General features: G+C 41.1%; 1 protein-coding gene across 1 annotated transcript in view; it reads left to right on the top strand.

Annotated features, from left to right (window-relative positions):
- stoml2 (stomatin (EPB72)-like 2) overlaps positions 1 to 16,068 on the top strand; it is a 53,118-nt gene that overhangs the window by 32,407 nt on the left and 4,643 nt on the right. Inside the window, exons 6-7 of the mRNA XM_043687913.1 lie at positions 4,220 to 4,354; positions 7,310 to 7,454. Of these exons, the coding sequence (XP_043543848.1) occupies positions 4,220 to 4,354; positions 7,310 to 7,454 (280 nt within the window). The remainder of the gene's footprint in view (positions 1 to 4,219; positions 4,355 to 7,309; positions 7,455 to 16,068) is intronic.

The raw sequence follows: 16,068 nt of genomic DNA, 5'->3' as shown, positions 1-16,068 counted from the left end.
TTGGAAGTGTAGTGGACAGTGAAGAAGGTTACCTCAGATTACAACAGGATCTTGATGAGATGGACCAATGGGCTGAGAAGTGATAGATGGAGTTTAATTCAGATAAATGCGAGGAACTGCATTTTGGGAAAGCAAATCTTGGCAGGACTTATACACTTAATGGTAAAGTCATAGGGAGTGTTGTTGAACAAAGAGACCTTGGAGTGCAGGTCCATAGCTCCTTGAAAGTGGAATTGCAGGTAGATGGGATAGTGAAGAAGGCATTGGTATGCTTTCCTGTATCAGTCAGAGTATTGTGTACAGGAGTTGGGAGGTCATGTTGTGGCTGTACAGGACATTGGTTAGGCCACTGATGGAATATTGCATGCAATTCTGGTCTCCTTCTTATCTGAAAGATATTGTGAAACTTGAAAGGGTTCAGAAAAAAATTACAAAGATGTTGCCAAGGTTGGAGGATTTGAGCTATAGAGAGAGGCTGAACAGGCTCGGGCTGTTTTCGCTGAAGCGTCGGAGACTGATGGGTGACCTTATAGAGGTTTACAAAATTATGAGGGGCATGGATAGGATAAATAGACGGAGTCTTTTCCCTGGGGTCAGGGAGTCCAGAACTAGAAGGCATAGGTTTAGGGTGAGAGGGGAAAGATATAAAAGAGACCTAAGGGGCAATTTTTTCATGCAGAGGGTGGTATTTGTAGGGAATGAGTTGCCAGAGGAAGTGGTGGAGGCTGGTACAATTGCAATATTTAAAAGTCATTTGGATGGGTATATGAATAGGAAGGGTTTGGAGGAATATGGGCCGGGTGCTGGCAGGTGGGACGAGATTGGATATCTGGTTGGCATGGACGGGTTGAACCTAAGGGTCTGTTTCTGTGCTGTACATCTCTATGACTCTATGAACTACAACACAAAAAGGCACTTAATGGGGGACTCTACCCCCCGCCCGTAGAGGGCTCTTACCTCCCACGCACATCTCCATTTCCCTTTCCGGCTCGAGCTGCGACCCAGACCAAAGCAATAGAAGGAAACAGACAAAATAATGAACACTCTGCCCACCCCCAATTATATACCAATACCGATCCTAATTGGAGAAAAAAAAACACACCAATGACAGCTCCTTTAAGAAACGGGTAACATTACAAGAAACATAGCCAGAGGAAAAAAAACGAAACATTATTGTCTCGGATATAAATGCATCTGAATTATTTAAAACATTCAAGAAATTTTTCACTTGTTCTGAGGAGTCAAACGACCGCATCGTCTCCTCGTGAGTAACATGAAGCACTGCTGAGTATCTCATTGAATATTAAGTACCAAGGTCCGTTAATTTTCTCTTGACCTCATTGAACAATTTCCTTTTACGGCTCACCGCTGCAGAAAAGTCCTGGAAAAACATTATCATAGTTCCCTGATACGTCAGGGCCTGTAGATATTTCCCCATCCTTCTAGAAGATTCCAGGATTCTGTAGCTTTGAAATTGTACCAGGACCAGGCAGGGGCGCCAATCCGGACCAGATCTGTGCACTGTGACCTGGTGAGCTCTGTCACTGTTCACCCGGTCTGCCTTGGCATCCCAGCCAAGAAACTGTGGCAGCCAGTCTTCAAAAAAGCTTGCTCGCTGCCCACCTTCCACTCCCTCTGGCAGCCCAACAGCCTGGATATTTTTCCTCTTCCCTCGATTTTCCAGATCGTCAACCTGTTCAGTCAAGGCCTGGGCCTGGTTTTTGAGGGCCTGGATCCACCCTGACAAGGACTTGACTTTGGTCTCCAACGCAGCGGTCCGCCGCTCAACCTCTTTAACTTGCTTCCCGAGTCCTTCCAACTCCTTCTCATGCTTTTGTAGCATGACCAAAATCGGCTCCAGCCGAGTACAATTGTCTTCCATCAACTCCTTGATCATCCCATGAGTTCTTCAGCGACGTTCTGCGCAGGTGCCTCTTTCTCGACTGCTGAGTGAGCTGCAGCAGTAACCGCAGTCACAGTCGCAGACACTCCAGTGCCTTCTATGAGTGTCCTGTGTGTTGGAGCTTGGCTGTATGCTTTCCTTTCATCATCCTCGCTCGCTCAAAATGAATTTACAGTAGAACCTTGACTGTCCGAACATCAACCATCCAAATCCCGGTCCAACTGAACAAGATCTCAAGGTCCTGCGAAAATGGCACCAGCAATCCAGTATTCAATTATCAGTTAAACGGCATTATGACATGAATTGCCAGATAATTGAGAGGTGAGTTGCCGGATAATCGAGAGACATTCGGACAACCGGCGCTCGTGGATTATCGCTTGTTTATGGCTTCCCGAACTCCCCACCTGTCTCGCTCAGATAATCGAGGCTCCACTGCAAATGGACTTAAACAGTTTCACAACCGTTTAATATCAATTTTCTCCAAAAAAGGTAAGGTGGAGGGCTTTAAAAATATCACTGCTGCTGGGATGGGGTGCAGAGCTCACCAAGGTAGATCTGCTCAGATCGCCGCCATCTTGGATCCACCCCACATTCAACTTTTAAAGGTGAAATCTGATTTGATACATCTCCAAGTCTAGTTAGCGTATAAATTGGAGGGGAACTGTGGGAGTTATATTTTACCTGCTGCTGCTTTTGTCATTTATGTCCTGTCTCTAATCAGCTCGAAGCCATGATATTGTTGAGACAGGACCAATTAAACATTTGGACTTTAGGGGTGGAGCAGGTTTGAAAAGCTAATTAGATTTTTGCCCTTTTTATATGTTCATAAGTGTTAAAACTTGTGAATTTCCTGGTAGGTTACTATTCAATTTTTGATATTTGGTTTTGTCTCTTATAATTTAATCAAAGTTGGTGAGTGACATGGTATAATTAAATCTCAATCAGAGTTATTTGAACCTAGTTTCACTATTCTAATTTTAGCATTATTTTTGGTAAGCCTGAGTTTCAATGCAGGTGGACCATTTTCTCAATCATTAGAAGCACCTATTTGTATTTGTGCAGTCAAACTTTTAAAATTCATAAATTGTAGTAAAGTGGAGGCCTCAAGCTCCTCAAGAAAAAAATATACTTTAAAAGAATTAGCACCTCCATACTAGCAGTACAGAAATTACAGGGTCTAAAAAGATCCATTAATACAGAGTTCTATAAGAAATAGGAGCAGGAATAGGCCACACGGATCTTTGAGTCTGCTGTACTATTCAGGTCGATCAAGTCTGCATTTACAACAACAAATCCACTTTCCGAAACCTATTGCCAAATCTTTTGATTGCCTTAGTGCCCAAGAATCTAATGATCTCTATTTTGAATATATTCATTGACTACAACTCAGTGGGTGAACAATTACAAAGAATCATTGCCCTGAGAGAAGAAATGTTTCTTCATCTCAATTCAAAAGGGCTGACTTGTTATCCTGAGACTGAGCTTTAGTTCAGCACCTATGTTGCCTGTCAAGACCTCTAAGTATTTTATATCTTTCAATGAGATCATTTCTTCTTCTTCTAAATGCCAGGGAATATAAACCTAGTCTACTTGACCTCTCCTTAGAGGTCAACCTTTGCACCCAGGATTCAGCCCATTATGATGCACTTCCTGTAATACAACAATATCTTTCACTAGGTAAGGAGATATATTTGAACAAAGCTCAACTTAATTATAGCCACGTTTAATTAATCCAATGCTTCCTTCCTTACTCTAGCATTTATGGCCTATTTATTTTTGTAATGACTTGATGTATTTGTTTTCCGGTTTAAACACCAACAGACCTCATGAGGCCTATTAAGGATGGACAGTCAATGCTGATCTCACCAGTAAATGGAGGAATGAATGAAAAGAAAATCCTTCAAACAAGTCCTTAACCTCCCATAATAAGAGTTACCAGTCTATTGTCTAGTTGCCCAATCAGATGTTTGCCATCGATAGCATTGCTGAATTAAATATGTCTGTGCTGCTTCACTTTTTAAATTCTGATCCTCAAATTTATGTTGTATTGACTGTCCCAGGACTATATGTCAAGGAAATGCATCTATTGGTCATTTGCTACTATTGATATTTGAATCTCATTGTGTTTTATGTTTGGCAATAATCATTAATCATCAAAAGTTTTGATTCTAACTTAAGATTCCAAGCTAAGATAAATATTGAGGATAATCTATTTCACCGAACTTCCTGATATATAGATGATAGTGGTATTGACTCGTCTCCAGATTATCATTTGAGGATTTTCAAAACTTGATTATCTTTGTTATTGCTCTTCAGGAAAGAGAAGTATTGAATATGAATATGGTGACTCAAATAAATCAAGCAGCCGATACATGGGGAATCCGCTGCCTGAGATATGAGATCAAGGATATCCATGTTCCACCAAAAGTGAAGGAAGCCATGCAAATGCAAGTATGTTTGAATTTTTAAATTTTCTTGAAGGTGCAAAATGTCTTTTTACTCAGTATTTTGTACCTATGAGTGTTTATATTTTTCAGGAACATGGGGTTATAACCATAGTACATACAAGTGGACCCCTGTGTACGAACGTCTAGCTTATGAATGCTTGTACTTATGAATGAGATCATGTAAGGGTTGTATTTATATTAGTTTTTAAAGATCAGTCCTCAAGAGTAATAATATCTGGATCACTCTTGGTGCTACGAGCTAATGAGGGTAGGAATAGGAGGATAGAGCAGATGAATGCATGGCTGAGGAGCTGGCTATGGAAGAAGGATCATTGGAATCCTTTTTGGATCATTGGAATCTCTTCTGGGGTAAAAGTGAACTGTACAAGAAGGATAGATTGCACCTGAATTGGAACGGACTAATATACTGGCAGGAAGATTTGCTAGAGCTGCTCAGGAAAATTTAAACTAGTTAGATGCGGGGGTGGGACCCAGGGAGATAGTGAGGAAAGAGATCAATCTGAGACTGGTACAGTTGAGAAAAGAAGCAAGTCAAACAGTCAGGGCAGGCAGGGACAAAGCAGAGAACAAGGTTGGACTGATAAGTTAAACTGCATTTATTTCAATGCAAGAGAGAAGGCAGATGAACTCAGGGCATGGTTAGGAACATGGGACTGAGACATTATAGCAATTACAGAAACATGGATCAGGATGGGCAGGACTGGCAGCTTAATGTTCCAGGATACAAATGCTACAGGAAGGATAGAAAGGGAAGCAAGAGCAGAGGGGTGTGGTGTTTTTGGAAAGGGATAGCATTACAGCTGTACTGAGGGAGGATTTTCTCGGAAATACATCCAGGGAAGTTGTTTGGGTGGCATTAAGAAATAAGAAAAGGATGATCACCTTATTGGGATTGTATTATAGATCCTCCAATAGTCATAAGGAAATTGAGCAACAAATTTGTTAGGGATTTTAACTTTCCAAACATAGACTGGGACTGCGAAATCATGAAGGGTTTAGATGGAGAGGAATTTGTTAAGTGTGTACAAGAAAACTTTCTGATTCAGTTTGTGGATGTACCTACTTGAGAAGGTGCAAAATTTGACCTACTCTTGAGAAATAATGCAGGGCAGGTGACTGAGGTGTCCATGGGAGACCACTTTGGGGCCAGCGATCATAATTCAATTATATTTAAAATAGTGATGGAGGAGGATAGACCAGATTGAAAAGTTGAAGTTCTAAATTGGAGAAAGGCCAATTTTGATGGTATTGGACAAGAACTTTCAAAAGCTGATTGGGGGCAGATGTTCGCAGGTAAAGGGGTGGCTGGAAAATGGGAAGCCTTCAGAAATAACAAGAATCCAGAGAAAGTATATTCCTGTTAGGGTGAAGGTAGGTGTAGGGAATGCTGGATGACTAAAGAAATTGAGGGTTTGGTTAAGAAAAAGAAGAAAGCATATGTCAGTGTTGCTTAACAAAGAGACCTTGGAGTGCAGGTTCATAGCTCCTTGAAAGTGCAGTTGCAGGTAGATAGGATAGTGAAGAAGGTGTTTGGTATGCTTTCCTTTATTGGTCAGAGTATTGAGGACAGGATTTGGGAGTACATGGGTTCAGGCCCTGATGAAGAGCTTTTACCCGAAACGTCGATGTTCCTACTCCTTGGATGCTGCCTGACCTGCTGTGCTTTTCCAGCAACACACTCTCAACTCTGATCTCCAGCATCTGCAGACCTCACTGTCTCCACAGGAGTTGGGAGGTCATGTGGCTGTATAGGACGTTGGTTAGGCCATTTTTGGAATATTGCGTGCAGTTCTGGTCTCCTTCCTGTCGGAAACTTGAAAGGGTTCAGAAAAAATTTACAAGAATGTTTCCAGGGTTGGAAGATTTAAGCTATGGTGAGAGGCTGAATAGGCTGGCACTGTTTTCCCTGGAATTTCAAAGGCTGAGGGGTGACCTCGAAAATGTTTATAAAATTATGAGGAGCATGGATAGGATAAATAGACAGTCTTTTCCCTGGGGTGGGGGAATCCAGAATTAGAGGGCATAGGTTTAGGGTGAGAGGGGAAAGATATAAAAGGGACCCATGGGGCAATTTTTTCATGCAGAGGGTGGTGCATGTATGGAATGAGCTGCCAGAGGAAGTGGTGGAGGCTAGTACAATTGCAACATTTTAAAGTTATCTGGATAGGTATATGGATGGGAAGGGTTTAGAGGCATATGGGCCAAGTGCTGGCAGGTGAGACTAGATTAGGTTGGGATACCTGGTCGGCATTGACAAGTTGGACCAAAGGGTCTGTTTCCATGCTGTACATCTCTATGACTCTACTAGCTTTATTTAACTTCCACAGAAACGATTTAGAAATTTGGGTTCTGTTACTCAAAAATGACATTCCCTTAAATATGAAATACATTCATGAAAGGTTCATAAATTAAAAAAAACAATTTTCTTCACTCTCAATTGAAAATCAATTTCTATCTTCATCAAAACTTTTCCCTGTGCGAGCTACTGTTTCACAGCAGAGAAATTAACTGGTAACCTACATCCATTGTCTGTCACAATGACCCACCCACAAGCCAGCCACAGGAAGATTATAGAAACCAGGGTGATGTCCCCACCAAAGCTTGCTTTGTTCCTTCCTGATGAGGAAACATCCACAATTGTTGTTTTTATTGATGGTGTAGTCTTTTGTCTTAACTACTTTGTTCAGTGATGATGACGTGAATTATACATTCTGGATGCAACTCACTTGTGTGCCACTCGATGTGCATGCAGTTTATCACTGTTGCATATGCCACGTTATTATATGTATGCTGTATTTGTGTTCAGAGCAACTTTAGTATATGTTCTTTTTTGTTTTGTGTAATTATTTTTGTAGCAATATGTAAAGGTCTCAGCCAACTCTTTCTGGCTTGAAAACACAAAGAGAATGTGATTTATTATTGAATTGCATCATTTCAGGTTGAAGCTGAAAGAAGAAAACGTGCCACTGTGTTGGAATCTGAAGGGGCGAGAGAAGCAGAAATCAATATAGCTGAAGGGAAAAAACGATCTCGTATTCTGGCTTCTGAGGCAACAAAAGCAGAAAATATTAACCAAGCTGCAGGTTGGATGGATGTTCATTGCTAAAAATGCATTTTCCTTCTTTTGCTTGAAAAGATCTCACATTTGCTTTGCAACTTCTTTCATTTAGATTTACATAGTAAATTGCATATTCTGAGTTAGATAGCTAAACACATCCGAAATATTGTTAAAGAATACATTTTGGAATACATTTTGGTGTGATGCAACAATGTCCAGTTCATGGATTTTAATCACACATCCCACTTGTGTCAGAACTGTGAGATTATGTTTTTTCCCTGCAATTCACTGTTAGAGACTACTGTGACGTTAAGGTTTTTTTAGTCTGTTAATTGGTCCATTAGGTTCAGGCACAATCCAGAAGGAGTAAAAATGCTTGTACCTGCAATCTTGTTCCAAAATTAGGGATTAGTTTAGTTTGGTTGTCTGAAAATGTTGAAAAAAAGGAGAGGAACATTGTTCAGATATATCTCGAGTGAACAGTTATTTCAACTGTGGTGTACAGCTACTGAAAACTCTTTACTGATTTTGGCACCATTTAATGATCTGTAGTTTTTGTAATGATCTATTTGGAGATCTTAAATGGATAATCTAATTCAACCAGTGCCCACAGTAGTTACCATAAGAGATAAAGCAGCAGAATTAGACCATTGGCCCATCAAGTCTGCTATACTGTTCATTTTTGGCTGATGTATTTCTCAACTCCATTCTTCTGCCTGCTCCCTGTAACTATTAATCTTCTTACCAATCAAGTACATATCCATCTGTATCTTAAAGACACTCAATGACTTGCCTGCTGCTGTCTTCTGTGGCAGTGAGTTCTACAGATTCATATTTGCCTGACTGAAGAAATTCACTTCTGAAGAGATTTTTCTCGACTCTGAGACTGTGCACTCAGGTCCTAGTCTGCCTCAACTGCACCTCCTATGACAAGCCCTTCATTCCTGGGATCATTCTTGTACACCTCCTAAAAATCCCTTCCAAAGCCAGCACATCCATCTTTCGCTCAAAGTATTCCAAAAACGCTCTGATCCACAGCCTTATACAGCATGAGCAGTACACCCCTGCTCTTCTATTCTAGCCCTCTTGAAATGAATGCTGACATATTTGCCTTCCTAACTGCCAACTGAACCTATATGTTAATCTAAAGAGAATCCTGAACTGTATTCCCAACTCCTTTTGTGCTTCAGAATACTGACGCCTTTCTCCATTTAGAAAATAGTCTAAGCTTCTAATATTCCAACCGAGTGCATGACCTCACACTTTCCCACATTGTATTTCATCTGCTTTGCCTACTTTCCCAGTCTGTCCAAGTCCTTGCAGCCACCTTGCTTCCTCAACATTACCTGTTCTTCTGTCTATCTATCTTGGTGTCATCTACAAACCTACCAGCAATGCCCTCATTTCCTTTGTCCACATCATAAATGTACAACATGAATAGTTGTGGTCTCAACATCGACTCTTGTAGAACTCCACTAGTTACCAAATGCCATCCTGAAAAGGAGCACTTTATCCCCACTTTCTGCCTTCTGCCAGTCAGCCAATCTCTATTCTTTTGCACTACCTTGCCCTTAACACCATGTGCTTTTATTTCCCGGGCTTCTGTGTGGAACCTTGTCAAAATTCTTCTGGCAATCCAAATAGGTCACATCCACTAGCTCTCCTTTCTATAACAGATTTGTTAGGCATAACCTCCCCCTGACCAGCATACAGTTTCCTGTCTTCTGCCTCCTTCCTTTCTTAAACAGGGGTGTTACATTAGCCACTTTCCAATGCTTTGGTACCCTCTCTGATTTCAATGATTCCTGATAGATCTCTGTTCAGTATCCTCGGCTATTTCCTTCAGATCTCTGGGGTGGAGTCTATCGGTCCAAGTGATTAATCTCTTTTCAGTTTCCCTTAACTCCTACCTCAACTCCTAGTGATGGACACCACACTTATCTCTGCCTCCTGATTGTCTTGAAGTTTTAGTAAACAACTGATGTCTTACACTGTGAAGATTGATCCAAAGTACCTATTCATTAGGTACTTTTCCGAACGAAAAGTACCTAATTTCCTCTGCCTTCTTTGTTTTCCATCACTACTTCTCCATCCTAATTTTTCAGCAGTCCAGTGCCCACTCTTGCCCTGTCTTCCTTTTATCGAGCTAAAACAAACTCATGCAATCCTACAATATTAGCAGGCTTATCCTCATCTTGCATCTTCTTCCCCTTATTGTTTTTTCAATTGTCCTATACTGGTTTTAAAGGTTTATCAATCCTTTGGCTTCCCACTAATCTTTACTATGTTGTACGCTTTTTCTTTTGCTTTAATGCTGTCCCCAACTTCCCTTGTCAGCCACGGTTGTCTCATCCTCCCCTTAGTATGTTTCTTCAGGTGAATTTCCTTAGTTAACCCCCAGAAACTCCTGCCATTGTAGCTGCGCCATCTTCCCTGCTAGGCTCCCCTTCCAATCAACTCTGGCCAGCTCACCCTTCATGTCTTTGCAATTATCTTTACTCAATTGTAATACTGTTACATCTGATTCCCACTTCTTGCCCTCAAACTTCAGTGTGAATTCCATTATATTGTGGTCACTGCCTCATAGGGATACCTTCACTTTAAGTTCCCTAATCAGGTCTACCTCATTACACATCACCAAATCCAGAATTGCCTGTTACGTAGTGGGCTTTCCCACAAACTGCTCCAAAAACATTTCATAGACATTCCACGAATTCCTTTTTGGAATCCACTACCAGTTTTCCCATCTACCTGCATGTTGAAGTCTCAAATGATTACTTCTATCTCCTGATTTATTTACTGTCCCAAATCTGTCTACTGCCAAAGATCAGCACATAATTCCCATCAGGTATTTTGTTTCCTCCATGGTTCCTCAACTTTTCCTCCACCGATTCTGTGCCTTTTGACGATATAGTGCTGCTAAATTAAAATTATCAATTTAATTTAATTATCATTTTAATTTAATTTCTTAGTAACAGGACAATTCTCCCCTCCCCCAACTCTTGTCCTTTTGATAAGACATGCATCCTTGGATATTTAGTTTCCAGCTCCAATCCCCTTGCAGCCACATCTTTGTGATGCCCACAAAATCATACTTCCCAATTTCAATCGTGCTACAAGCTTATTTACCTTGTTTCATATGATGCCTGCATTTAAGTACAAGATCCTCAGTCCTGCATTGACCATCATCCTTCTCATCGTTATCCCTTTATCTGCTATGCCTGAAGTTAAGTTCCTGATCTTTTTCACACTGTACTCATGTTCTGGAAACTATAAACGCGTCTCCTGAACCTTTTCCACTTTTAACTAGATTAAAGACCTTGTGACCACCTTAGTTAACATTTCTGTGAGGATCCTGGTCCCACATCAGTTCAGGAGGAGCCCGTCCCGATGAAGTAGTTCCACCTTGTCCGAATACCCCGTGACAATTCCCAAAAAACAGAACCCGTCTTTCCCACACCACTGCTTTAGCCATATGTTTACTTCTCTAATCATCATCTCTCTTTTCCAGTTTGTATGTGGTTACAATGATGACAAGCAAAGAATGTTTCAGCAGAAGATGATGCTAAAATATTTGCAAACAGCTTCAGCCAAATGTGCCAATTGAGGCAACTATCCAGGTCCCACCACTGCAAATGCCATTGTTCAGCCAGTTTATTTCTCTCCACATAACATGGACAGAATTTAACAGCTGAAAGTATTGGACTAAGTAAAAGAAATACACCAAGATATCAATAGAAGAGCCATCCCTGAGCTAATTTGTTACAAGTCAAGCTGTGACATTAACAACATGAAAAATTGCCCTTTGCTGAAAACTTAAGAAATAGGGGCAGGAATAGCCTTTCAATCCTTCGAGCCTGTTCCACAATCTAAGCTAATCTTCTACAATGTTGTTCTCCCCTCATTTGATCAAATTTGTGGAATTTCCTACAAAACACCATGTTCCCCACAACTAATTAGGGGACATTTCTGCTTATTCATCACTGGTTGTTGGACAAGCTGTTTGATAATTTAAAGAGATGGTGGTGAGGTTGAGATGGATTTTATCAACATCCAAATATCTTGTACAAAATAAATTTATTGATGGAAGACCAAATGCTCCAAGTGCTGGAAATCTGAAATTAAACAGTATATGCTGAAAATATTCAGCAAATCTGGTAGTATTTGAGGAGCAGGAAACTAACTTTTGTTTCAGATCAATAACAATTCTCCATTCTAACCAAAAGTCATCAATCTGAAACACCGGCTGTTTCTCTGTCCACAGATGCTGTCAGAACTTTTCAATATTTTCAGTATTTTCAATAATTGGTGGCCTAGTCAGCGATGCCCGTATCACAAGTGGATAAAAAGAATTGAGAATTTCTGCTTTTGATTTTTTGACGCTGTGTCACTTTTCAAAGCTGAGAGAGATGGTAGCTGAGAGAGAGAGAATTCAAGTAGCTGAAAGGAATTCAAAGTGAAGTTCAATAGCTAAAAATAATTCTTAGAGCGAGAGAGAATGAATTCCGTTGGCTAAAAATAATTGAATGACAAGCCATTGCCAGGAGTATATCTGAATATATAGGCCACTGCACCAGCAATTTGCTCTCTTGAATAATATTTGCTGAATTTGCCTTTGTGTGCACTGTTGCCCTGATGTTTTGTGTGGGAATACTTTTTCTGACCTGTGTTTTCTATGCCCCTGTAACATCCCCTAAAATCTTGAACCAAGACTTGATCTCTTTTATTAGACCAAAGAATCACATTCTGGCCAATAGTAATTCTGATTTTAGTAGTGGGGATGAGGACAATGTTCCTTTGAGCTGCACTTGTACGCAGCCATACAGAAATCCACAATATACCAGGTAGGAAACAAACAGTGCGCACACAAGCAAACTTCCCTCTAAAAGGCATGCATCTGCCCACATTCATAGGTGCATAGCTGTCTTAAAAGGAACACAGTGCAACAAATGGGTTACAAACAGCGAACTGAAATTAGTGGGAACATCTAACCGAGTTGGATGGAGGATACTTTCCTGTCTTAATTCAGATCTTATAGTGTCGTAGAACCAATTGTTCTTCAGTTATACCAGTGTTCCTGGGTCACTATATAGACCTTGAATTGGCCTCGGGATGATGCCTGAGATGTCACTGCTTGTTGCAGCAAATTTCTTTTAACAGGATGTGGGAATCTGACTTTCACCCAACTTGAAATCCATGAAGGGTAGGAAGTGGGACTTCATGGGAAAATGTAATTCTGAAGATGCTAAAGGATTGGTAAAGATTTCAACTTCAGTGGGACTAAGCTAAGTTTGGCCATGGACAATGCATCTGAGGTGGAAATAATTGGTCGAGGTAATATTTACAATGTAGGTTTTGAACCTCAGATCTATATCTTTTGGTTCTTGGGCAATCCTTAAATACAAACGTTTTGCTGTCTCTTGTAGCCATAAAAACTAAGAAATTTGAATTGGAAAGGGGCAAGGGTGGCCATTGCTGCAGGAGTGAGGCTTGACAGATTAGTCCTCAGGGATGGGGGAATAGAGTAGCTGACAGTCGGAGGCCAACAGTATCTGCAAGTGACGATATGATCAAGCATGGTTGGGAATGGGTCATGCAGGGTGGAGGTGATTTTTCTTCTGTGGTCAGAAGCAGCCTACCTTCATGGGGTAAGGACCGGGGGGCAAGATGTATCAGGAAATAGATAAGGCATGTCAGAAAGGTAAGGTCACGGTGAACATGGTGGACTTCAATATGCAAATGGATGGGTGAATTATGTTGCCGGTGGATCCAAAGAAAGAGAATTCATGAAATGCTTACGGGATGGCTTTTTGGAACAGCTTGTGAAGGAGCCCACAAGGGAGCAGGCTATTCTGAACTTAGTGCTATGTAACGAGCCAGACTTTATAAAAGATCTTAAAATCAGGGAACACTTAGGATGCAGTGATCATAATATGGTAGAGTTCAGTCTGCAGTTCGAAAGAGAAAAGGTAAAATCGGATGTAATGGTGTTACAGTTAAATAAAGGTAATTACAGGGGCATGAGAGAGGAACTGACAAATATTGACGAGAAGCAGAGTCTAGTGGGGAAGATAGTAGAGCAACAATAGCAGGAGTTTCTGGGTGTAATTGAGGACACAGTGGTACATCCCAAAGATTACCTGGGGGGTAGATAAGACAACCATGGCTGACGAAGGAACTCAGGAAATATATCACAGAAAAACTGTCTAAGAGCAATGGGAAATCAGAAGATTAGGAAGACTACAAAAAACAAACAGAGGATAATAAAGAAAGAAATAAGGAAGGAGAGTATCAAATATGAAGGCAAGCGAGCCAGTAATATTAGAAATGATAGTAAAAGTTTCTTTCAATACATAAGAAACAAACGAGAGGCAAAAGTAGAGATTGGGCTGCTCCACATTGATGCAGGAAGGCTAGTACTGGGAAATAAGGAAATAGCTGAAGAACTTTGTGTCAGTCTTTACAGTGGAAGACATTAGTAATATCTCAACAATTAAGGAGAGTCAATGGGCAGAGTTGAGTATGGTGGCCATTACAAAGGAGAAAGTACTTGATAAGCTAAAAGGTCTAAACATTGATAAATATCCTGGCCCAGATGGGCTACATCCTCGAGTTCTGAGGGACGTGGCTAAAGAAGTAGCAGAGGCGTTGGTTGTAATCTTTCAAAAATCACTGGAGTCAGGGAAAGTCCCAGATGATTGGAAAATTGCTATTGTAACCCCCTCCTTGTCCAAGAAAGGATCAAGACAAAAGATGGAAAATTATAGGTCAATTAGCCTAACCTCGGATGTAAGTAAAATTCAAGAATCTATCGGTAAGGATGAGATTTCTAAATTCTTGGAAGTGCAGGGTCGAATTAGAACAAGTCAGCATGGATTTAGTAAGGGGAGGTCATGCCTGACAAACGTGTTAGAATTCTTTGAAAAGCTAACAGATAGGTTAGACCAGGGAAACTCAGTGGATGTTATCTACGTAGACTTCCAAAAGGCCTTTGATAAGGTGCCTCATGGGAGGCTGCTGAAAAAGGTGAGGGCCCATGGTGCTCAAGGTGAGCTACTGACATAGATTGAAGATTGGCTGTCTGACTGAAGGCAAAGAGTTGGGATAAAAGATTCATTTTCGGAATGGCAGGTGGTAACAAGTGGTGTCCCGCAGAGTTCAGTGTTGGGGCTGCAGCTGTTCACTTGATATATAAATGATCTGGATGAAGAGACTGGGGGCGTTCTGGTGAAGTTCGCTGATGATATGAAATTAGGTGGACAGGCAGGTAGTTCTGAGAGGTGGGAAGGCTACAGAAAGATTTAGACAGTTTCGCAGAATGGTCCAAGAAATGGCTAATGAAATTCAAAATGTGAGCAAATATGAGGTCTTGCACTTTGGAAAAAAGAACACAGGCATGGACTATTTTCTAAATGGAGAGAAAATTCGTAAAGCCAAAGTACAAAGGCATCTGGGAGTGCTAGTACAGGATTCTCTAAAGGTTGATTTGCAGGTTGAGTTTGTGGTTAAGAAAGCAAATGTAATGTTGTCATTTATTTCAAGGGGGTTGGAATGTAAAAGCAGTGATGTGCTACTGAGACTTTATAAAGCTCTAGTTAGGCCCCATTTAGAATACTGTGTCCAGTTTTGGGCCCCACACCTAAGGGAGGACATACCGGCATTGGAGCGTGTCCAGCAGAGATTCACACAGGTGATCCTGGAATGGTAGGCCTAACATTCAATGAATGGCTGAGGATCCTGGGATTGTATTCATTAGAGTTTAGAAGGTTGAGGGGAGATCTAATTGAAACTTACAAGATAATGCATGACTTAGAAAGGGTGGGCGCTGGGAAGTTGTTTCCGTCAGGAGGGGATACTCAGGTTCATGGGCACAACCTTAGAATTAGAGGGGGTCAATTTAGAACAGAAATGAGGAGACAAAAGGGTAACTAGGGAGAGAATAGGGCCCCTCAAAGATCAGCAAGGCAGCCGCAGAAAATGGGGGAGATACTAAATGAGTATTTTGCATCAGTATTTACTGTGGAAAAGGATATGGAAAATATAGACTGTAGGGAAATAGATGGTGACATCTTGCAAAATGTCCAGATTACAGAGGAGAAAGTGCTGGATGTCTTGAAACGGATAAAAGTCGATAAATCCACAGGACCTGATCAGGTGTACCCGAGAACTCTGTGGGAAGTTAGAGAGGTGATTGCTGGACCTCTTGCTGAGATATTTGTATCATCGATAGTCACAGGTGAGGTGCCGGACAACTGGAAGTTGGTAAATGTGGTGCCACTGTTTAAGAAGGGTGGCAAGGGCAAGCCAGGGAACTATAGACCGGTGAGCCTGACCTCAGTGGTGAGCAAGTTGTTGGAGGGAATCCTGAGGGACAGGATGTACATGTATTTGGAAAGGCAAGGACTGATTCAGGATAGTCAACATGGCTTTGTGCGTGGGAAATCATGTCTCACAAACTTGATTGATTTTTTTGAAAAAGTAACAAAGAAGATTGATGAGGGCAGAGCAGTAGATGTGATCTATGTAGACTTCAGTAAGGCGTTCGACAAGGTTCCCCATGGGAGATTGATTAGCAAGGTTAGACCTCATGGAATACAGGGAGAACTAGCCATTTGGATACAGAACTGGCTCAAAGGTAG

The sequence above is a fragment of the Chiloscyllium plagiosum genome, chromosome 1 (genome assembly GCF_004010195.1).
Source record: "Chiloscyllium plagiosum isolate BGI_BamShark_2017 chromosome 1, ASM401019v2, whole genome shotgun sequence".
NCBI classification, from domain to species: Eukaryota; Metazoa; Chordata; class Chondrichthyes; order Orectolobiformes; family Hemiscylliidae; genus Chiloscyllium; species Chiloscyllium plagiosum.
The sequence above is the reverse complement of the archived record's forward strand: the minus strand, read 5'-3'. Positions and strand labels throughout refer to the sequence as shown.